A 23,810-nucleotide genomic window follows, 5' to 3' on the forward strand; every position below is an offset into this window, starting at 1 on the left:
AGTTGAATCAGGTGTGATAATTAAGGGAGACATACAAAAGATGCAGGGAGGGCAGATGGTCCTCCAGGACAGGTTTGAGAACCACTGTGTTAAGACATAGGCCTAACCGTCTGTGTTTACGAAGATATTAAACAAAGCCCACATTTTGATGTAATTTGGTTCATCCATGCACAAAAAAGTGCTGTCGATACAGCTGTGTTTGTGTGTGTGCGTGTCACTGCGTGCTGAAAACTTCTCACAAGCGCGTGACAATACCGTCAGTTTTACGCTCGACGTCGTCCCGACATATGAGTTTGAACGAGAATGCACGCGCTGGCGGTAATGCATAGATGGACATTGGTGAAAATGTGTCAAAATAAGATGCCTAATTATTTATACTACTGATATCGATATTTTACGTGTGACATCGATACATCGTTAGACATTTAATCGATGTATTGATCCATATGGATGGATTATTACACCCCTGTAGCAATATCCATCAATACATTATCAAAATTATTGATTTTTCTTTTATGCAAAACATACTGAGAATATTAAATAAAGATCGTGGTCCTTGAAGATATTTTGTAGACTTCCTAACTTGAATATATCAAACCTTAATTTTTGATTGGTAGGATGCATTGCTAAGGACTTCATTTGCACAATTAACTTTAAAGGTGATTTTCACAATATTTAAATCTGAACCAGTTGTATCTCGGCCAAATATTGTCCTATCCTAACAAACCATACATCATTGGAAAGCATATATATTCAGCTTTCGGAATATTCAAAATTAAAATTGACCATTATGATGGGTTTGTGATTCAGGATCAAAAATAACCAGAAATATGCAAGGGAAAACGTCTAAATAGGCGAATTATTTTGTAATGGAGACGAATTGCGAGATCTAGCCTTTTTGACGAGCTATATCCTCGTGACTGGTTAAAATTCGGATTTACTTTCTCAATTCAACAGCTAGAAGTTAACTGCAGAGCCTGGTCGGCTCTCCGGTTTTTGACTCGTGCGCGTGCGTAGTGAATACGCGGGCGCGCGAGAGAGGCGGCGCACGTTGCAGCCAGCCAGTCGCGTGAAAACGCTGATGACAGACAGCGGCAAACGACGCGCCGGTATTTATCCACGCTGAGATGACCTACCGAGCACTGAAGCGCGTCCGCGGATTCTGAGCGCAAATATCCGCGGAGCAGCGAACCCAAAGCGGCTCGGATCTTTGTTTCCCTGCGCGGATCGGAAACTACATCCATCATCCACCAGCCGCGGAGCGTGAGATGACAAAGGTGGGTGAGAATCCCGCCGGCTGCCGTAATGCGTGATCACCGTCAGTGGCCTGGATTGACTGCACACCTGTCTCCCAACACATCCTAATATTAATACGCAGGCGGTTTATGATGCATTTACATTGTTCGCTTCTCAAGCCTGGTGCGTCTGCAGCACAAAGCAAACATCAATAACCTTTCTGATGTACAGTGATGACCAGCTGATTTATAGATATTGATTTCATTGAGATGCATGCTATAAAGAAGGTTTTCTTTGACAGATTTACCTGTGCTAACGCGTTTGACCAGTCGGTTTCATTCAGGATCTGACCTCATCAACTATAGTTGATTTGAATGAATATAATTGTTTATTCCAGTATTCCGCATTAAAATGTTTAGCATTAAAATATAAGGCTTGTTTAAAGCTCATTGATGGCTTACAAGAGTTAATTTGTTAAATTAAAAATCGATAGTTGTTCCATCTTTGAATGCTTGAAATGCCCCCAAACATTTTACATTAGCACGAAACTCTTAAGTGTGAAATAGAGTTGTCACATTTTGTGATTTGCCATTTGAAAAGGCTTTGAATAGTCATGCAGTCTTTAGCACATCAGGCTTGTGTGGCATGAGCTGATCTGTGTTTATCTTTTTCTGTTTGTCCTGCTGTTCCTTATTTCCCCTTTCAGAAAATTATTAATCGGTGTTTGCATGGCAGATAATCTCTTTATTAAGAGGCTCAACATCATCTGGTGGAACAAATGCAAGAAATACAGAGCGTTAATAATAAAACAATAGAATTATAAAATCTGAACTAAGAGGAACTGAAATTTGAATCTTAATTGCAGATCAGATATGGATGAAAAAATGCTTTTTTTTTTTTAAAGAGTTTATAAAAAGAGTTTACAAGAATGTAATCTAATCTGAAGTTTATATCTAGACTAACCTGCTCTCCAGAGGTCTCGCTTGAGCTGGATCATATCCCAGTGTTTCAGCAGACGTAGTTTACCAGCATGTTCGATGAACACCAGTTTGAACCGAAAACACTGTTCTCAGCAGCAGAGAGTGTCTAATTATTAAAGAAACAGTTGTGTAAAAGAGTTTGATTCACTTGTTCACTAATGGAGGCTCTGCAGTGAAGCTGCATGTTTTTAAGAAACAAATGTTTAATTAATAGTTTTTTTTCTTAACCGAAAACCATTGCTTATTCTGCCATTGCTTGGTCCGTAATCCATAAAATTGTGTTCTGCAGTGGAAAAAGTTGACTCCTCTGAATCAGGAGAGAAATATTCACACAGCAAGCCAAAATCATTGGCAACACATTTGTGGGTGGACTTTGATGTGAGCGTACAACAGGGATTGACACAAAGGAAGCATTATTATGAAATATGGACTCCTTTTTTAGCAAGAGGCTACTGTTTAAAGTTAAAACATCTTAATGATGTTAATGCATCTTAATGAATCTCATTCTGACGGCACCCATTCACTGGAGAGGAACCACTGGTGAGCAAGTGATGCAATGATGAACTTGAAATTGTTCCAGTGAATAAAATTAATCTATGCCTTGGATGGACACAACTCTGGTTATTAAAAACTCCTCGTTTTGGTTTGGTGAATGAAATTGTGCAGCTTTCTTTAATTGATCAGTTGAAGCCACTTTATAAACCGCTCTTCCCAAGAAGACTGAACAACGGCCGTGGATTACTTGCCATTTCTTTGTAATTGTGAAAATGAGTGACCATTGTTTCACCAGTTTATTTTTATTTTTTCCAATACTGGTTTATGAAAATTACAAATTTACCATATAGTTTGTTTGCCGCTTGACTTGATTAGACCAAACATAATTACAATCTTACTGCTTTAATATCACATTACTACAGTAATATATCTTGAAGCAGCTTTGTCTGCGAGAGTTTGATCGCCACTCTCCCTGAAAGTCAACAGGAGAACGCGTGTTCAACTGAGATCAATTACATGATTCGCTTACATTTTTAATAGATCCTTCATTTGGTGCTAATCTAGTCTGACTGCGACTCTCAAATGACATTTACGGGATAGATTTTGATCTTTATCAGTTATTATTACTCAATTGCAATGACGCCAGTCAATAGTAATAAGGATGAGTTGCTCCTGATTATTCTTGCATGTATTCTGGGCACTTGAGAAGGTAAGGTGAGATGTGCGTCTGGTCGCTCGTCTGCTCTCGTTCTTCTGCTGTGCTGGAATGTGTTTGCATGTAAAGTGGGAATCTGATTAGATCGCCTGTGATTAAATATTTACGGATGGCTGCTCCACAGAAAAGTGAAGGCAGGAAAGTGTGTTGCTTGCGTGCATCTGTCTGTGGGATTAATTTACTGCACTCATTAAACTCCAGCCATGTTTTCTCTGCATCCCCTTTGGTTTCCCTGGTCACAACCTTTTCTGTGACTCTTGCCTTCGTTTTCCTCTGAGGATGCTAGCTGCTTTTCTCGTGTCTTTTCATCAGTGCCTCGCTCTTGTCCTCATTTTCTTCCACTTGACTTTAAATGTCCGTTTGCTTTCTCAGGGACCTGCATGTGCATTAATATGAATCTCATCCTCTCAGAGTAACTTGTGTTCTCCGTGCAAATCAATTACATGAGGAAGGGGAAAAGAGATGAATTATAAACCGGACAATGTGTTTACTTTTTTTCAAGCCAAAATATGGGAAAGAAAAGACTTGAGACTTTTGTGGTTTTATTATATAATACGCTATTGTATGGAAGACTGAAAAAGATTGCAATAATGATTTATAAAGTCTACTTTTGAGGGGAAAAAATACTATTATTTTACAATTCAGAGAAAAAGGTCAGAATTGTGAGAAAGTCGCAGTTACTCTCGTTTCTGTTTATTCAATGTCTTCCATATTATAGCATTGGTCAAAAGTCTTAAGTCAGTATTATTTTATACAGCAATGATGAACTAAATTGATCAAGTGACATTTTAAAGGTAGCCTACTTATAGTGTCAATATCTTTAATGTTTTTGATTATCTTTTTAAGATTCATACTTTTGTAGACCTTTTGTTTAGCAAAGACCCCATATCAATTGATTAAAAGTGTAAGTAAAGACATTTCAAATGTTCCAAAGGATTTCTATTAATATATTACCTATGGTTTACACACAAATATGAAGCAGCGCAACTGTTTTGAACATTTGATTGTTTCTTGAGCAGCAAATCGGCACATTTTCATGATTTCTGAAGACCATGTGACACTGAAGACTGGAGGAATGATGCTGAAAATACAGCTGCACATTCAGGCTATCAGTTTTTACCTATTATATACTAAATGCATGCCTCTGTAACATGCATGTGAGTGTGTCTAAGTGTTATTGTGTGTTCGTCAGAGTTAGAAGTGATTGATTTAAAACACCTCACATTAGCAGAAACTCACCATTGATTCCAGCACAGCTTGACATTTAGCTAAGCTAATGATCACCCTGATACACATGATTTAGTAAACCCATTAATGAGTTAATTAGAGAGAGCCAATAGCTTTCCCATGAACCTTTTCAACACTCTCTGGTTCTCTGAAGCCCAGACAAACTGGTTTTGATGGACCGATTTAAAGCCAACTGGCCGTCCGTCTTCAGAAGGTTTAATATTTCCCTCTTCTGCTTTCGGCAAACTTCAGCTGTTGTATCAAACGGCTCCACTTTGACCTCAGTGTTACAGCGGACTGAAATTAGCCGCTGTTGTGGTCTCGGAGATATTGTGTTTCAAAGCAGCGTTTTTCCTCCTGTCATCTCTGTGAATGGAGAAGGGAATCTGTACAGTCACTCCTTGTGTTCTCAGAAACTTCAGATGTGCTCGTATGATAACATCGGAGGCTGAGCTCTTGGTTTAGGTGACGGGAAAATTTCACCCGGGGCTTTTTCCGGCTGTCATGCATGGGATTCCTTACATGACTTTACTATGTTTGACGTTTAATTTATTGGGAGTCAGATTTATCAAAAAAAAAAAAAAAAAAGTTTTATATATATCAGCCTGAATGCACTGTAAGTCGCTTTGGATAAAATGCATAAATGCATAAATTAAAGTCTGCTAAATGCATAAATTAAATTTAAATTTAAATTATATTTTTATTTTTATTTATATATATATATATATATATATATATATATATATATATATATATATATATATATATATATATATATATGATATACACAAAATGTAAAATAAAAAATATATATAATTTGTTTTATTTTTTAAATATCAAAGTATGATTTTTGTATATTTAAATTATTATTATTGTTTATTATTATTATTATTAGTAGTATTATTAAATACAATTATGTGTAAATTATGTAGACAGGGCTTTTTTCGGTCATTCATTGTATTTCCTACATGACTATGTTTGATATTAGAGTTAGAGTCAGATTGATCTCAGATGAGAAATTTACTCATTTTATTTCATTTAATTATATTATTTTAAAATCTTAATGAAAAAAAATTATATATTTAATTTATTTTTATTATTCTGGTCATTCATTGGATTTGTTACATGACTTGATGTTTATAGTGAGTCAGAATTATTATCCCAGAAATGAATTTATTTTACTTTATTTTATTTTTAAATCCTAAAAATAAAAAATATTTAATTAAATATATTTGATGATATGTAATATAAAAATATTTGAATATTTGTTATTATTATAATATAAAAATACAATTGTGTTAAAAATAAAAAAAAGTCCTTATTATTGGTGGTCTGAGTGCATAAGGAGAAAATTTAATTTGCACATTTAGTTTTAAAGTTATTTGTAACAGTGAAAGGTTAAAAGGTTGAACAATTTGCATTGTGGGATGTTTAGTTTCATACTGATTTTTGCTTCAATTAGATGCATGTAAAACTAGTGTGTAGTACGTCTTTGCATAAACACTATAGTATTATTGAATCGTATCGTCAGATTTGCGGCGGATGGCTGGGTGCTCAGGGGCCACTGCAGGATTAATGAAATGCTCTTTAGGAAGGGTCTTGACTATCAGTCTGTTACAGATGCTGCTTCCCAGCAACAGATCCCATAACCCCACAACCGCACGGGTGCAGACACAATGAGGTGCGCTGAACCCCCGCGGGTCTCTCTGCGCAGACAGCAGGGGTGTAAGAGGATATCAGTGACTCGCGTTAAACCCCGCAGACACCTCTTCCATCACTGAAGCGTTCTTCTTTTTGTCTTCTGTACGCTGTATACAGACATTTAAGCTGACTTGAATGCTAGTGTAGTGTAAACTAGGGGTTCTCAAACCATTTTTGTCAGCCGAGCCCCCTAAGACATAAAATATTGACATGCAGTCCTCTTGATATTTTGTGTTATGTTAATATTTCAGTAATGTAATGACAAATTTGTTCAGTGTTGGTAAATGTCAGTTAATGGTCACACAATGTGCTATAAATATGCAATCTTTTTTTTTTTGGGTAAGGTCTTTTATTTTGAAATAGTCGCTGGATTTTAAAGTGGACTCTGTGATAGGTTCTGGTGATTTAGGAACCCAATCAAGTTTAATAATATTATTACTACTACTATTTAATTTGGTTGGGTTCCTAAAACTCCAGTGATATTAATAATAATAATAACAAAATCAATTGCATAAAATAAATAAACGCAATCAATTTATTATTATTATTATTTTGTTTTAGGAACCCAAATTTAATAATAATAGTAATCATGATGATTAATAACAATAATAATTTTAACTCTAATTATAAAAAATCAAGACAGAAATGTATTACTGTTTTAAGTTAAAAAAAAAAAATTTGTATGTTAAAATACTAATAATACTAATAGTTAAATTTTTTACTTTAAAATGTTCAAACCCTTGAGCTTTTATTTTGGTGGGCTACTGGTGAAACGCTATAAAAGACTGTCCACAGAAATGTTGTAAATTATGCAAAGATGTAATAAAAATGAGAGTGTGTTTGGTGAAAGATGGTGAAAACACTGGATCACAAGCTGTGTAAATCAACACAGTGCTGCGCTTCACTCAGAAACAACACAAGCTTTATCCGTAATTAGCTCTTCATCAGCTTACAAACCTGTTTATGAAACCCTTGAAGTGCGCTTGAACACAGTACTGTACTACTTTCCTTTTAGTTCCTTTTAACCTGAACAAAACATGTTTATGAAGGCGACACTGACTGCACATGTGACATTTGAAGGGAGCTACTGTATGTCGCCCCCTCGAGCCCTGAACTTTTCTGAAATAATGCACGGCCGTGTGTTTATAATGCGTCGTCAAGCAGCACCGTCTGCACTCATGTGCATGTTTCTGGACGTAATGTTCCCATCTTTCTCACACACACACACACACCTCCCGATCGCTTTCATTTATCTCCCTTCAGCGTTTCACCAGAGGTTGTGCCATCTGCTCGAGTCCATAAACACGAGCGGCGCTAGCGAGGGCCGAACAGATCTGTGCTGATTGTTACATCTCCACAATAATTCAATCTCGCGCTTGGCTCGTCCGGATCTGTCTGTCTCTCGGGATGTTGTGCTCTGCAGGGATTTAGTTAGACGAGCACCAGGGGACTTGAACCCATGACCCGTCGGGTTGCTCAGGACACATCAAATCCTGTAGAGGACGCTGGAAATTAATGTTGGAAAGGCACACCTCTCTGAAATCTTTCTGGAGTTCAAGCGTGCAATATGAAGGAGTAGTTCATCACGCACTTCATGAATAATTATCCTCGTTCTCTATTCACTGCCAGTGATGCAAGACAACAGACTGTTCCCTTATTAACCACAGGAACATTTTTCACTGTTTAGTGCTGGATAATTAGGAGCGACCCGAGACATTTAGGAGCAAGTCAATGAAATGTCTTCGTGCAAACAATTAAAATCTGCAGTTTTTATAATTATATTCAGTTTCAGAGATGCACCTAAACATAAAGTAGGTGATTTCTGATTTTCATATATATATATATATATATATATATATATTAGTTGCAAAGAATATTTCTCATGTTTGTAGTTCTCTAATGTCAGTTAATGATTGCATGACATGAATGCAAACATTTAATATATTAAATCTTTTTTATATGTATATAATCTTGTATAATGTTTTATTTGGACTTTGTAGCTGGACTTTAAAGTGGACTCAAACTTATTATTATTTTACAGTTTGATTTGGTTCTTAAAACATCAGTGTAGGTGTATTAATAACGTTTTAATTATAATATAATTATATTAATTCAATTGGAAAATGAAGACAAATATATTACGGTTTATAATTACTAGTTGTATTATGAAATAACAAAGTGTGATTATTATTATTATTAGCTACAAGTTACAATACTAATTTGTTTTGAAAAATGAAAATCCTCATGAACACTTAATCAATCATTTTTTTTTATTATTGTTTTATTGTTTTAAATCATTGATAAAATTAATAATTAATAAAATAGAAAAAATAAAACATGATAAAAATTAATGAATAATAATAAATTACAATTAATAGGTATTATGCTGTAACTCTTAAAAATGTAGACAAATACATTACCGTTGAAAATCATAAAAGATGTTTTAACTAAATTAATTCATTATTATTGTAAACATTTTCCAACTTACTGGCAAGGCTAAAGTCCCTTATTTTCTTTGTTAAATCTACTTAACTTTGGGATTTTACTTAATTTTATATGTGAAGTTATATGTAATAATGCAATATTAATTCATTTCTTTATGAAAGTTAAGTACAGAAATGTAGCAGTAAAAATTACTTTAAGAAAGTAATTTTTTTTCAGTGTAGAATCTAAAAAGATTTAAATCTTTAAAAGTTGAATCATAGTAGTATAAAAATTTCATTTTTTTTTTTTTTTTTTGGCAAGGTAAAACATGAATATGGAACATACTATAGATTCAAAACAGTTTTGACATTTTTTATTATAATTATTTATTAATAATAATAATAATACTTTAAGAAAGCACTGTGCTGTAGTGAACTTATTCTGGAAGTTGTATTGAAGAATGGTATTCCTTTGTGTTTTAATTGTTTATTGTTGTTGATGTTGTTATGTGTTTATATAATGTCCTTCAGAAATCACTCTTATATGCTGATTTGCTGCTCAAAAAAAAAAAAACGAATCAATGTTAAAAGGTGCTTTTTTGTGTGAAAATGAATTATTTGAAAGTTCAAAACAACTGCATTTATTTGAAATGTTATATTATGTAACATCAGAAATGTCTTTACTGTTTTGTTAGCAGTTAACAACTCCCCTCACCCTGTAGGGGATCGATAGGTGCGTAGGATAAATGACCAAAAACAAGCCAAGCATCTAAGCAGCAATTATAATATTTCCAGATGAGAGGGACATGGAGTGGTGTGGGCTGGTGTGGTTTATAATAATGGCCAAGCATTATTGCAAACATTGATCATATCTGCTTTAACTGTGCCTCATACATTCAGAGCAGGAGCTGTTTTATAATATTTATAATATTAATTCTTTGAGGGTTGCTCTACTTTCAAAATAAAGAGAGAAAAAATGATAAATGTTAGTTTGAGAGAGAGAGGGAGCATGTATGCACATGTGGATGGTTGGGGGTTTGCTGATGCTTATTTTCAAGCTTCATTTCCCAGATTGATTTTTTTTTTGGAGGATTTAGACAATAATGCTGCATTAGGGTGGTGGAGGGGTGGGGGTGTTTCATGCTTTACTGAATTGTGCTTACAATAAAGTACTCTAGAAGTGATTTGTAATGTTATATAGGAAAACTCAAATGTAAACCTAAAATCTGAGTTTAGAGTCGCATGATTTGTTTAATTAGTGGCTTCTGTTTCTGTTCTCACAGGCGTTCTTCACTGTTAGTTTTGGTTTAATTCTGTCCAATACTCAAAACAGCTTCCTTTTCTAGGGACACTTTTAGAGAAGTTTAACGTATTGTTTAAATTTGAGTATGTTAAAGAGGTAGTTCACCAAAAAAGGTATACTGTATGTCCAAGTCCATTCCCTGCTGTTACTATTAGATGTTTTGTTTGCCAAATACCAGCAGTTAAATCAACATCATAAAGAATACTGCATGCTAATCACATTTACATTCTCCACATGCTGTAAATTGCAGTCAGAACAAACAGATAGTAACAGTAGGGCCCATCCAGACAGGTGAATGTGAACTGTTTAAGCGAATGTAAAGACTCGTGACAGCTGTTTGCAGACCTTTTCAGCATGGTGCAATAAAAAAGTGATAAATACACTTGCCTTCTGTTCAACTCTGTTACTGTAACTTGTGAGACTGTTGTTATTATGTTGGGACTTGACCCTATATTTGGGACTGAACTTGTAAGCATTGTCCTAGAATCCCAGATGTTTAAAAAGGAATATTGTGTGTTAAATACAAGCTCAATTAAAAAGTATAAAAACCTAAATATTTATACGTTTGCGTGGAGTATGCAGCATCCTCACAAAAATTTACAATGGTTTTACTAAAGTAAATATGTGGTAACCATGTTTTTTTTCGTACTGATTTCCATTTGTATTGCTACAGTTTTACTATACATGGTTTATATTCGTAAGAGGAGTATTAAAATAGATGAATGAAATGTGCAGGCAATGCGAGAAATGTAACAATGTTGAACAACACGCTTACAGACTTTGAATATAAATTATGAATTTTGGCAAAATATATGTAAATTACATACAGCGAAGTGACTGTCGTTGAAAAAATTACAGAATAATGACTAAAATGTTAAACAAATGAATAAATATGTTCATTCTGATCTTATTCATCAGCAATGCATCATCTCAGTCACTATTTAAACGAGCTCTCACACAGTGTGGTGAAATCGGGAACGTTGAATTAAAACTAAAAGTCCCATTGAGTTTGGAATAATCGGTGTACACTAATCATCAGAATATCTCTTCGCCTGTCTCTAAAAATGTCTGGATTTTGATATCATCCTGCAGATGCTAATTTTAACAGACTTTTATTCAACTAGATAATTACAGCATACTGAAAAATATACGTAACCAGGAGAATCGAAGCACTGCTTTGATGGGCACTTCCGGTAATCAATTCCACTGTTAAGGGTTCATTATGCTTAAAAAACAATTTGTGTGCATTTTGCATGATGTATTCATCATGATACTGTGTTTTAGCTAAAGCAGGACTCATTTTGTGTTGCTCTGTATGCTTATATCTATAACAGGAAAGACGTCTCTATAGAGGAGTCCATCTTGACCCATGCTTGGAAAAGTGTTCATGTAGTCACTTTAGAAAAGGCCTGGAAAACAATTTTGACCTGAATAATGACCCAAAGAGATGTTCATATGGTTTGAACTGAAAACACTTTGTGAGGAATATGTTCAGTGGTTTACAGCCAAGTTACGAGGATATAAGGTGAAGCATCTTCTGTAAGTATGGCAGAACTGATCAAGGAAGAAGGGGCCATGTTAAGTTGCTAGAACCTTGTGAATGTGTAATGTGATGCCCATATAGCTGCCACAAATATCTCTGAAAGGCACACCATGTAATGCTGCATAAGAAGTGGCCAATGCCCAAGTGGAATGAGATTTAACAGTCGCAAGCACAAGCCTTATGCATGACATGCTTCAACAATGGAGTCCACCTCCCAGCGAGCAAACCTTTGTTGCAACAAAGGTGCACCTTACTTGCTGGGTCCAAAACAGGAAAAAAAAGCAGAGGCAGTCCTCAATAGACACAGCCTGGGTGCTCAACTGAGAATTGGGCACCTCTCTTCTCAAAGACAGTCCAAGACAGGAATCCTGCTGTGGTGGTCTGTAAGACTGCCTCTGTCTGTGCTGCTACAAAGTTGAATGACGAGCAGGTAACCGTTGTGCAGCTAGTGCAAGGTAGCTCAAGCTATGCCCAGTATGCTGGGAACGAGACTCAGCTGCTCTTACCCTGTGCTCAAGGTCCTCCTGAGTAGCTGGACTGAAGATTTGAGAGTGTGCAGAAGAAGTCTCCTTCAAGGGTATGTAACAGTCCTGCTCATTCCTAACCAGCAAATATGAAGCCACCAAAGACGATGTGTCCATGTCCTCCGTAGGACATTTGGACACTGGTACAACCTTGTGCAATATGGGGTTAACTACTGATTTTCTCAAATCCTCATTTGCACTTTGAGTAGCAGGCGGAAATTATCTAGCCAACAAAGCCTGAACGCTCTGAATCGCATTAGCTAATTCAACTACCTGGTGAGATGTTTTGGAAGCCCCTCAGTTTTTCTTGCTGAGTGCTTGCTACCTGTCTGAGTCCTAGTCTTGACTGATGTTAAGAAATCTCCACTTCCCGGTCCAAACTTTGCTAATCTCTGTTGCCTAGATTCGAATGCCATTAGACTACATTCTTGGCAAGGTTCAGTTAAAGCCTCCTCAAGATGGTTGATGCCCAGACAGTCAGGGCAGTGAATATGTGTATCCATAAGGTCCATAGGACCTGAACATGTAGAACATGAGGCAGACGTAGTGCCTGTGCCTTTAGGAAAAATAACTCTGGTTAGTCAGGAGCTGATATAGCTTCCGGCAGGTCATAGGTCAAAGTCATGTGTGAGATATCAACCCCTCAGAGGACCTCAGATGATGCCAACCCTGAAACAACATACAGAACTACCAAGTTTGATTGCAACATATAATAAATGCTGTTATATAATGTTCACGGACTGTTTGATTATGTCTTTAATTGATTTTTCCATACATTTCTACCATATGTACATTAACTGACATAGTCACCACTGATAAGCAACTACAAAATATTTTGTAGAATCTTAAAGGGGGGGTGAAATGCTATTTCATGCATACTGAGTTTTTTACACTGTTAAAGAGTTGGATTCCCATGCTAAACATGGACAAAGTTTCAAAAATTAAGTTGTACGTTTGAAGGAGTATTTCTGTTCCAAAAATACTCCTTCCGGTTTGTCACAAGTTTCGGAAAGTTTTTTTCGAGTATGGCTCTGTGTGACGCTCCCGTATAGCAGAGCACTGAGAGGCTGAGAACAGACAATCACTGATCAGAGTGAGAGCATTGCGAAATGTCACAAAAGGACTATGTTTTTGGTTGCCAGGGCAAGACAACCCTGCACAGATTACCAATGAAAAAACAGCATTAAGGGACCAGTGGATGGAGTTTATTTTTACAGAGCATCAACGGAGTTGTGCAAGTGTTTTTGTTTGTTCCCTGCATTTCGAAGATGCTTATTTTACAAACAAGGCCCAGTTTGACGACAGATTTGCGTATAGTTTATTTCTTAAGGATGATGCAATCCCAACGAAAAAGGGTCACGATCGTGTGTTGGAACCGCAGGCGGTGAGTAAAACTGCTTAAAATATCTCTGCCTCCTTGTTAGTGCGTCCCCTCCCATGCCGGAGACCCGGGTTCAAGCCCCGCTCAGAGAGAGTCGTTGCTGCTGCTGCTCTCGTTCAGTTTCAGCCTCGGGATCTGATTCTGGATCATAAATAAACGGCTGAATCTGACTGTAAGCCATGGCTTGTTTTGGATGATGGTTTTTTTCCTCAAGGTAATGTCACAGCTTCCAAACGCTCTCAACGCAAAAGCCTACTGGCGCTCGTGATTCTTTAGCTCCGCCCACACGTCACGCCTCCAGCCGGTCGTGTTTTTCCAGGAAAAATCGGTTCAGACTATCTTTCTCTTATGAATATAATAAAACTAAAGACTTTTTGGAGTTATGAAGGATGCAGTACTACTCTATAGGTACTCAAGATTAACAGGATATTGATTGAAACGAGCATTTCACCCCCCCCCCTTTAATTTTCTGAAAAGCTGCTTTGCAATGATTTGTATCTGGAAAAGTGCTGTACAAACTAAGTTGAACTGAAATGTATTAATTCAAGGTGCTCGATGTGATGAACGAGACGCGACTTCTTCCACCATGTATAGACCGTCTCTGGCGGTCTGAAATGGTGAAATAGAACTGAAAGTTGGCCTGTGTATTTTTAGTTCCAAGTGTGATTTGCAACGGACTGGATGAGGAGAATAAATAATGAAAATAAGTATTATTTGATGAGCTTTTTTTAGTAAAGGGAAAGTCCTATTAGTGTGGCTTTTATGTTTGAGTTTACGTTGACGTTTTCGTGGTTGGTAGCACTTATGGTTAAGTTGTAGGTGTCTAAATAATAGTATACACTACTTTTGATCATATAAGCAATGAATGTGCAAGAGTTTTTATACAAAATAACACTATAAAAACTTAAATAGACTTTTAAATTGCTGTTTTAGCATTTAAATTGTTACTCGCCATGGAAGGCATTTCAACGGCAATCAACAATGGCAGCAAATGCTATTGACAAGTAATATCTTCATTAATTAAATTAATATTAATTTGGATTTAGTATGTGCTACAGTAGCTGTATATTTAAACTGGAATTGCTCAAATTAATTGCTTTCAGAGCCACCACTCAATGCCTGCCTGGCTGGACGTTCCTCGCGTCACTGCTGGATTGGTCACACAAGCTTGGCTATATCACAGTAACTCAATGCCTTCTCCAGAGAGCGTCTTTCTACAATTCCACAATAGCACCACTCAGCACCATAGGATCACAGCTTGACTCTCTGTGTTTTCCCCCAAAAGCCATATTTTGATTCCAAAAAAAACAGCACAGATCGGATTATAATCTCCTTGCTTTCACCTTAACTGTGGCTTTGTGTGGCTTGAATGACAGGCAATGATGGAGAATCTGTTGTAGTATTACTGGTCTTAATGTACCACTAAAGGGATTAGCTGTTACGTTCAAGGAAGATGATGTTTTTAATATATATTTCATGGATAAAATCATCTTTTCTTTGCTTCTAGTACAGCTTCCACTCTTTTGAAGAATTTACACTAGATGTTGGAAGATCGATGCAGGAATTTACTTCACTCTTAAATAGTGGTCGACCGATGTTGGTTTTTTGACAGCCGATATTTTGGAAATCGGGACTGATAGACGATATAAAGCAGATAATTGTTTATTATTAATAATATTTGACAATGGATTAAAAACTAAATGTGTACAATAAACATACTTTAGATGATAGTGTTTTTCACAAATAAATAAATATTTAATATAAATACAATTAAAAAGGAAGTAAACACTGTAACCAACAGGGCACTCAGTATTCTGGGAAGTTTGTGTGCACTGGGAATCATATTTTTCAAATAAAGCCAGGGTAAAAATGATTTTACACAGAAAATGACATGAATATGCAGAGAAATAATTTGCATGCAGAGAACAAGCGATCGTGCTGGATAAAAACGCACACTTCACAAGATCTCACAGCTGGATTGAAGTTTGCGAGGTTTGTAAAATTAACTGTTCATTAGCCATTCAAAGATTTGTTTAAATAAAATAAATGTGCATTTGCTTAATGCTGACGGCAAACAAGAAAGCATTATAATGTTTGTCTTCCAATTACTAATAACATAAAAGCAATCATTATAATTCTTTTTGTATACATTAATACAATAACATTGTATGTTTATCTACGGCTGAGACCAGAATGAAGCTCTACCGTCGTCTTTCCTATTGGCCGATGCTCCTGAAAGTTGCTCTTCATTTGCATAAAGTTGAAGGATTCTTAACTTTGTCATGTGGTGGATATGCCCCATCAGGTCATGATGCTACAGTATGCATGAATGGTCACGTAACACATGCTTTCAATCGTGTAGTATGAACAAACATCTGCATATGATCGGAACTCCACACAGCTCCCACGCTACTCTCCATTGAAAATGAATGACTTCCAGTCTGTCGTTTGTCAAAGATAGTGGAAAGCTGGCTTGAAACGCAATGGAAAAACCAGTACAGCGAGTATCATTTCCTCTCTGAGTGTAACCGGTGACGTGGACTGATTGTGCAGACCGATCAGTGTATTACAGTACCACAAGAGCTAAAGGGAGCAGACTGCTCCGTACGCCTTCGAATCGCTCTTACGGATATCAAGCACTGATTGATCTGCACTGCTTCTGGTCGAACACACCCAGTGCTGCAGGCTCATTGGCTCACTGACGTTGATAAGATTAGCCACTTCTGTATCAAAATTTGGTACTGAACGACGAGACGTTTCTCGATACTCTGTGGCAGGGGTGCCCAACCCTGCTCCTGGCGATCGACTATCCTGCAAAGTTTGGCTCCAACCCTAATCAAACACACCTGCCTTGAATTTTTAAGTGAGCCTGAATACCTTAATTAGTTGCTTCAGGTGTGTTTGATTAGGAATGGAGCTAAACTTTGCAGGACAGTCGATCGCCAGGAGCAGGGTTGGGCACTATGGTATTGAGGCAATTCGGTCTGTGCCTAAAAAGTATCGAACTTGATACCCAGTCCTACCTACCAGATCTTTCTGGATCATTATTTTATTAAATTTTTTTGACGTGACATTCAGCCAAGTAGGGTGACCCATATTCAGAATTTGTGCTCTGCATTTAACCCATCCAAAGTGCATACACACAGGGCAGTGAGCACACGCGCACACACACACACACGCGCACGCGCATGCACGCAGCCATTTATGCTGTGGCGCCCAGGGAGCAGTTGGGGGTTCAATGTCTTGCTCAAGGGCACCTAAGTCGTGGTATTGCCAGCCCGAGATTCGAAACCCACAACCCTAGGGTTAGGAGTCAAACTCTCTAACCACTAGGCCACGACTTCCCCAAATAGAAATGTGCAGTTTAATTAAAGAGCAGGAAATGAGCTGCATCTAACTGTGAGACTCACTAGCCAAAATAAGAACTTCTTCAAGGCACTCAAGTAATTTGAAGTTTTAATAGAATATCTCTTCTCAAGCTGCATGGCTTGAAGTATCATTTGTTCCCCTAGTACCAAAATGTAACCGGTTTAAAGGATTGGTACAAATCCCTAATTTAAAGTATGAGGAATATTAATTATGCTTTAAACCTCACTATTAATTACTTGATGTGTCTTTAGAGCCTTTTCCTATGAGCTTTTTCATGTGCTGATACATGACACTGATTGGTCCAGTACCAAGAGACCATGCACTCATGCTGTAGGTGATGGTTTATATTACCATTGGAGAAAGAAACCCAGACAGCCAGTCTGTTGAACTCTGACCTGCAGTATGCATTTGCATCTGCATTTTAAACTTGAATTTGCCTTCGGTTATAGAAAACAGTCACTGTAATGCATTCACCTTTCTGCTCGGTGTACACTGCTTAACCATCCAAACCATGATATTTGTGTAGCAAGCATTTAAATGTCAATTGCATTGCTGTAAAATCTGCAAACAGTCCAGACTGCTATAAAATCATAAAACCAGAAGCTGTTTTTCCATGATATTTGTCAGTGGATTGTATTGCTAATCTTGCGCTTGTGCTTAAAATGGAAGTCATGTCATTTAATTGTCTTGGCTCTTTTTGAATGGCATCGGGAGTGAAATGGCTTACCCTTTTTGTAATACTAATGCTAATTAAACTACAGTAGTATCAGGGCTTGATCAGGGGAAATAAAGGCAGGTTGTGTAGAAGTGCCATTCGATACGGTGAGAGAGAAAGGGAAAGTGAGATGAGATAACTGTAATTAGAAGCCGAGGGAAGAGGTGGCCCTGACTCGTATGGAAGATATCCAAGACTTTGTTAGCATTAGACAGGCAACACTGTCCGAATGCTAATACGTGACACCTGTTCTGTCCATGTTTTAGGTTTGATTGTTGTCTTTGTCTCTGAACGTGTGTTTGAATGACCCAGAACATAAAAAAGGCACTTTGCAGTTTGAGATCCAGCTTGAAAGAAATCATGATCAGTACAGTTTTTGTGCTCATGAATTTGTTGTTTATGTTGCTGCAAAGGTTATATTTGGTGTTCTGGATACGTGTTAAATGTATGAGTAATGTACACCTTTGTAAAGTCCTATTCTTCTCTTTTGCAGTGAAAGAACCTGGAGATGTCTCAGAAGAAGATATTCCTAGTATTGATTGCAATCAGTACGGTCAGCTTGCTTCTGCACCATGGGGGTCACTTGAACTTGTAAGATCCTTTGAAGAACGATCCCTCCATTTATCCCTACCTTGTTACTTGTGATGCACTGAAACATTTTTTTTACCAAACATATTTCATTATTTTAAATTTTACATATTGCAACTGTAGCTCATGTAGATTATCTACTATATATTGTGTGCATAAAGACACTTACATGGTCAAAATGCATCTTTGGATAAGTGTCAATTAAACACATTGTTTTGTTCATGATTTTGGACCTTCAAAACTAGTTTGGCCAGATTTGTGGTTGACAAAATTTCGGAGCATCACTGTGTTTGCGTTCATTGTTTTTAGTCTATTCCATTTGATTCTTGCTGCTGAAAAAATGATCTTTAACTTGTAAAAGTTGGTCATGGTTGGTTTAGCTGCTTAGCCAACTGGTCTCCCATCTTGACCAAATCCCCGAAATGACTCTAAAACCAACGTACCAGGCCAGAAGTGGCCAGCTGAAAAAAGCAAACCGGCTAAAGGTTATTGCACACTGAATCCGAAATTTTCATATTAATCACACACAGAAACCTTGCACCCTGAGTCCAATACATTTTAATCAGAGGTGTAGTGGTAAAAATAGAGGTGGGTAAACTATAAATTCTGGGTGACCACATCATGGTCATGGTAAGGTGGGCCACTGCCTACTGGTGTATTTGTATCCTGATGACATCATTATAGGCTATCATTTGATATTTCTACAAATGGTATCACTGGTTGTTCCGTCATATAGGTCACACAATCACTATTCAATTCATACATTAATCTAATGTCTGTAAAATTGAATAGAAAAAAAATGTTTAGCAAACTAATGATATCGCACGGATGTCATAGCTGATGAAAATCAATAAGAGGAGAGAAATTGCTAGCTCTGTTAGCTCTTTGAGCTCTTCAGATCGCATAAATCAATGCAAAATTTATAGAAATGTTATTCTGTATGACCGAGTCAAAGATCCGGGTCAGTAAAATGATCCAAACTTAATCCGAACCACTACTGCTTGCAACATCGCAAGCAATTGGTCAACAATGACAATTGCAGCGCAATATGAAAGACTTCATCTTCGGTTTAACAACAAACAACCTATGAAACTAATAATGAACAATATGAAACTGAAACGACATAAGCTTAATTTAAAATGGCTTAGGAACTATAGGCTATTTAGAGGTGGATAAACTCAATTTAGAGGTGGCACTTTGGAGGTGGGTAAACAAACTTTGGAGGTGGGTAAACGCTATTTCTGAATTTTGTGAGGTGCGTTAATGGTGTTTTTTGATTGAAACAACGTGACACAACATTTTTAATTTTAACATTTTTGGATAAATGCAAGGACCTTAAGGCTTGACAAAGTTTTATGAGTAGGGTATATTTGTTTTTGCATTACCATTTTTCTGATCTTTCAACATGTCTTTATTTCTGCGTTAATTCTCCCCTCTGATTGCAGGACGCTAGAGGCATTCTGGTTGGGGTGTCCATCCTCCACGTTCTCCTCAACCCAGAGCAACAGTGGACCTTCTGCTAAACACACCAGTGTAGCCTTCCTTAAGACGCACAAAACGGCCAGCTCCACTGTGCAGAACATCCTTTTCCGCTTTGCTGAGCGCAACAACCTCACTGTGGCGTTGCCTATTACCACCTGTGACCACCAGTTCTGTTACCCTCGACCGTTCAGTGCCCACTTCGTTCACCCACACACCACACCACCTGACATCATCACCAATCACTTACGATTCAGCCGGGCTGAGATACGACGCCTCATGCCCAACAACACAATCTACATCACGATATTGCGGGAACCGGGAGCGATGTTTGAGTCTCTGTTTACCTACTTCAATCAATACTGTCTTAGCTTTAGACGTGTCCCAAATGGCTCTTTAGAGACTTTCCTGGACCATCCTTGGAGCTACTATCGTCCAGAAGAGAAGGATTCAATGTATGCAAGAAATACACTGACTTTTGACCTAGGCGGTGATAAAGACAGGCCATCTTCGGAGGCGCCGGCATATGCCAAACGATTCGCTGCAGAAATGGAGCGAGTTTTCTCGTTAGTTATGATCTCAGAATACTTTGACGAATCCTTGGTGCTGCTCCGCCGCTTATTGTCTTGGGATCTCGACGATGTTCTGTATGTCAGTCTCAACATGCGCACACCTGACTCCAAGAGCAGCCTTTCAGGAGAAAATACAGCCAAAATCAGAGCCTGGAATGCTATAGATTCGGTACTGTATGATCACTTCAATGCCTCGTTGTGGCGGCAGCTGAGAGCGATGGGACTAGCGTGTGTTGAGCGGGAAGTCCAGCTGTTGCGTCAGTCTCGTGACCGACTTGTCCGGAGCTGCTTTGGAGGCAATTTGCCACCGCTTCGCTCTGCTGCACAGATCACGAATAAGGAATTACGGCCTTGGCAGCCCAGTGCCAAAGTGGAAATTGTTGGGTATGATTTACCACTTAACATGACACAAAAAGGCCGTGTTCCTCCACGAGATGAGTGTTTAAAGATGGTAATGCCCGAAGTGCAATACACACGACTGTTGCTGCGCTCAGAGTCCCTACATTATCGAAAGCGGTTTCCATTACGAAACTCCCAGCAGACTTCACGAACTGTGGGACAAGTACGGGCACACAAAGAATCCCCAGCTCCGAGTTTAATTCCGCGACCCTCAGAGACTATGGCTCGGAGCACCAAAGGAGCGCTACGGCTTTCCCAATAAACTTATTTTCATTTATTCCCCATTCCTTGCAGCTAAATGTCCATGAGATGTTGGAATTACTTGAAAGCTTGAGGTCATACCTCATTTGTATTTGACGTGAGCACAACCAAATGTACGCTCACAACTCTTGTTCTAAAAGTTTTAAAAAAATATTTTTGTGTTTCTCAAATTGAAATGTAAAATGGTCAAGGAAAATATATTGTATATTGAAGTCTAAATGCCTGACATCTGGAATGTGTCTCAATATCCCAAGGACTCTCTCTCCACATATATACCATCACTTACTGTTTGCATTTAAGCCATCATTACCCTGCTGGAAAATCCCAAATCAATTTTAATTTGGTTTTACATGGTTTCTAGCTAGTTAAAGCTAATCTCTTGTGGTTATTGCTGGTCCAATCTTGTCTAGAGGGTAAATCAGCTGTATTACCAGCTGGTGATCTTTAGGTGAAGCTTGTTTCGGTCAAGCTTGGTTAGGACCACCTCTATAGACTAAAAGCTACAAACCAGCTTGGTGTGAACTGGTTTTTCCAGCAGGGTCTTCGAATATTTCTTTGCTGATATTTGGAGACTTTTTTCTGGTAACTTCATCTGGCCATTGTTAGGCTTCCTTTTTACCAATGGTGCTCTGTTTGAGCGTAATCTTTTACACATGCTTATCAACATACTGTCAGCTGCACCTGAGCCACAAATCACCATAATTGACTCTTCAATTGTGGTCCAAAAACCCAGCATCATGTGTCGATGATGATGCAACCGTCTCGAAGGACATTTAAATATTTAATCATTTATTCTTTAGACTCTCTTTGGGCAGTGCTAGGGTTACACAGCCCTGCATTTTTATGAGGCCGCTACAGACCAGGCCAGAGAGGTTCAGCCTCGACTCGAACCTGGGAATAGTGACACTTCATCCACATGGACCCAAACGAGGTCAGTTATGAAGAATTGCTATATGCTATAAGCCAGAGTAAGAAGTGTGTTAGTTTCATCTTTATGTTTTTTTAAGGGATAATGCTTATACTGCAGTGCACTTGCAAATATCTTAACTTATGTAATTAAATTATAGTAGGATATACTGTTAAGACATACTCTACACACAAGTAGGCAAACACAAAAACGTCTAGCTGTGTGAGATTGAATTTAACGACCGTTTTTGCATACTTGTGTAGAGTGTGCTTTTGGCCTAACGTTTCTTTACTGGAGCTTCACTTAACAAAGGCACTGTGATGTAGAGGTACTGGGTGGTGACCGAGTGAATGGTGGCCACCCACACAAAGACTCGTGCCAGTGGAATGTAAATGCATAGTCTGTTGACTGTGTCTTTGTACTTAAAACGCAACACTCCCATCTTTTAAGCCAGTGCTTTTCAGCTGGTTTGCTTTTGCAATACAGGACTGAATTTTAAATAAATTTACACCAAATTACCATAGAGTATGACTGGATGCAGCAAATCAGACTTGGAACCAACTGGTTGAGAACCACTGGTTTAGTGCTGTATTTCCTAATGCTGTTCCTGGAGGCACCCCAACACTACACATTTTTCAACGATTTCTAATCAATCACACCTGACTCAACTCTTCACTAGAGACTCCAAGACTTGATATGGATGGGTCAGATAAGAGACACATCCAAAATGTGTACTGCTGAAGTCCCTCCTTAAAAAAAGGTTGGGGAAACACTGATTTAGGGTACCAAATAGAAACCGAATACCTCTGAAAGAACAGCCTCTTAAAGAACATCATTTTTAATATCTGTTTCTTTGATGTTCAAAGCCACAAGGTTTGTTCGGTAGAGGAATATATTTTTGGACAGGATGCGAAATTTGCTGCTCTCTCCCAAACTTTCTGGCAATAAGAATTCCCTTTCTTTTTTTCAAAATGAAAAGGCATCCTTCGTTTGGTAGCATCTCATTGTTGTATTTCTTCAGATGTACTGAATTGTACTGTAGAGAATAGTATCTGGAGCATTATAGCAATGGTATACACCATAATGGAAATTACTAGTCAAATGAAGGTATGTAGATCAAAACATCACGAGAGCCTTGAAACAATTCACCCATAAATCAACTCCTTTTTTAGGAGTGCTAGTTAGTACCTAAAGAAATACTGCTTTTATCTGTTGTGAACATACAGCCTGGATCTACAAATCTAAAAGACAACATTCTCATTTTCAAAATTAGAAAAAACTTGGATAAAAAATTAAAACTGTTGTTAGTGGAAGCGTCTCAGTCCTTAAAGACTATCAAGCCATTAGACATGTAGAAAGTGCTCTTTGATTGTATATAATGTACTTTCTGTGGAACATAACACAATTTTGATTTAAAATGTAAAGATGAAGTTTGAGCACATGACTCGTTCTGCATTTTTGTTTGGGTTAGAAAACCTCTCGGTATATAACTGCTGACAATTCAAGTTTTTGTTGTTGTTTGTTTTCATTTCTGATGTATTGTAAGAGAATTGAGAAGTAAAGCATGGAGTGATTTGCCATAATTTACTGTATACAAAGAATCTGCTGTACAACTGGACAACTTTTTCATGAAGACTGTGAAGAGAGAGATTTTCATGCTTTTTGTGCTGGATGATTAGATGACACTAGATGTTTTCCCGTCCAATTCATTCTTTCATTCTCTATTTATTTAACTGCTACATATTCAGTGATTTTTAGGGGCTTTGAATAAGATGCTTCTGACAATCAGAGGTTGGCTTCTGAAGCTATGTAATAATATGTGAAAACATTGACCATTAAAGCTGGAAAAACAACACCCTTCTGGCTCACGCACTTCATTCAAATCTGGTAATAGTTCAACATTTTTGACTAACAAAGGGCTAAGCATTTAGTAGAAAGGGTGTTGCCATGATATTTCAGCTGGCCCAACCTGGGACACTTTGCAATTTAAAT

General features: G+C 37.6%; 1 protein-coding gene across 1 annotated transcript; it reads left to right on the top strand.

Annotated features, from left to right (window-relative positions):
* The first annotated feature begins 1,036 nt into the window (after nt 1–1,036).
* LOC113105920 (galactose-3-O-sulfotransferase 3-like) lies at nt 1,037–23,672 on the top strand. The gene is made up of 3 exons (XM_026267303.1): nt 1,037–1,277; nt 18,106–18,203; nt 19,646–23,672. The coding sequence occupies exons 2-3, from the start codon at nt 18,121–18,123 to the stop codon at nt 20,910–20,912; spliced, it is 1,350 nt and encodes a 449-aa protein (XP_026123088.1). The 5' UTR covers nt 1,037–1,277; nt 18,106–18,120; the 3' UTR covers nt 20,913–23,672.
* The last annotated feature ends 138 nt before the right edge of the window (nt 23,673–23,810 follow it).

The sequence above is a fragment of the Carassius auratus genome, chromosome 7, assembly GCF_003368295.1.
Source record: "Carassius auratus strain Wakin chromosome 7, ASM336829v1, whole genome shotgun sequence".
NCBI lineage: Eukaryota > Metazoa > Chordata > Actinopteri > Cypriniformes > Cyprinidae > Carassius > Carassius auratus.

Coding starts and splice junctions, on each gene's coding strand:
- LOC113105920 (XM_026267303.1), top strand. CDS start 18,121: ATGTCTCAGAAGAAGATATTCCTAGTATTGATTGCAATCAGTACGGTC. Junction 18,204..19,645: donor CATGGGGGTCACTTGAACTT/GTAAGATCCTTT, acceptor CTCTGATTGCAG/GACGCTAGAGGCATTCTGGT.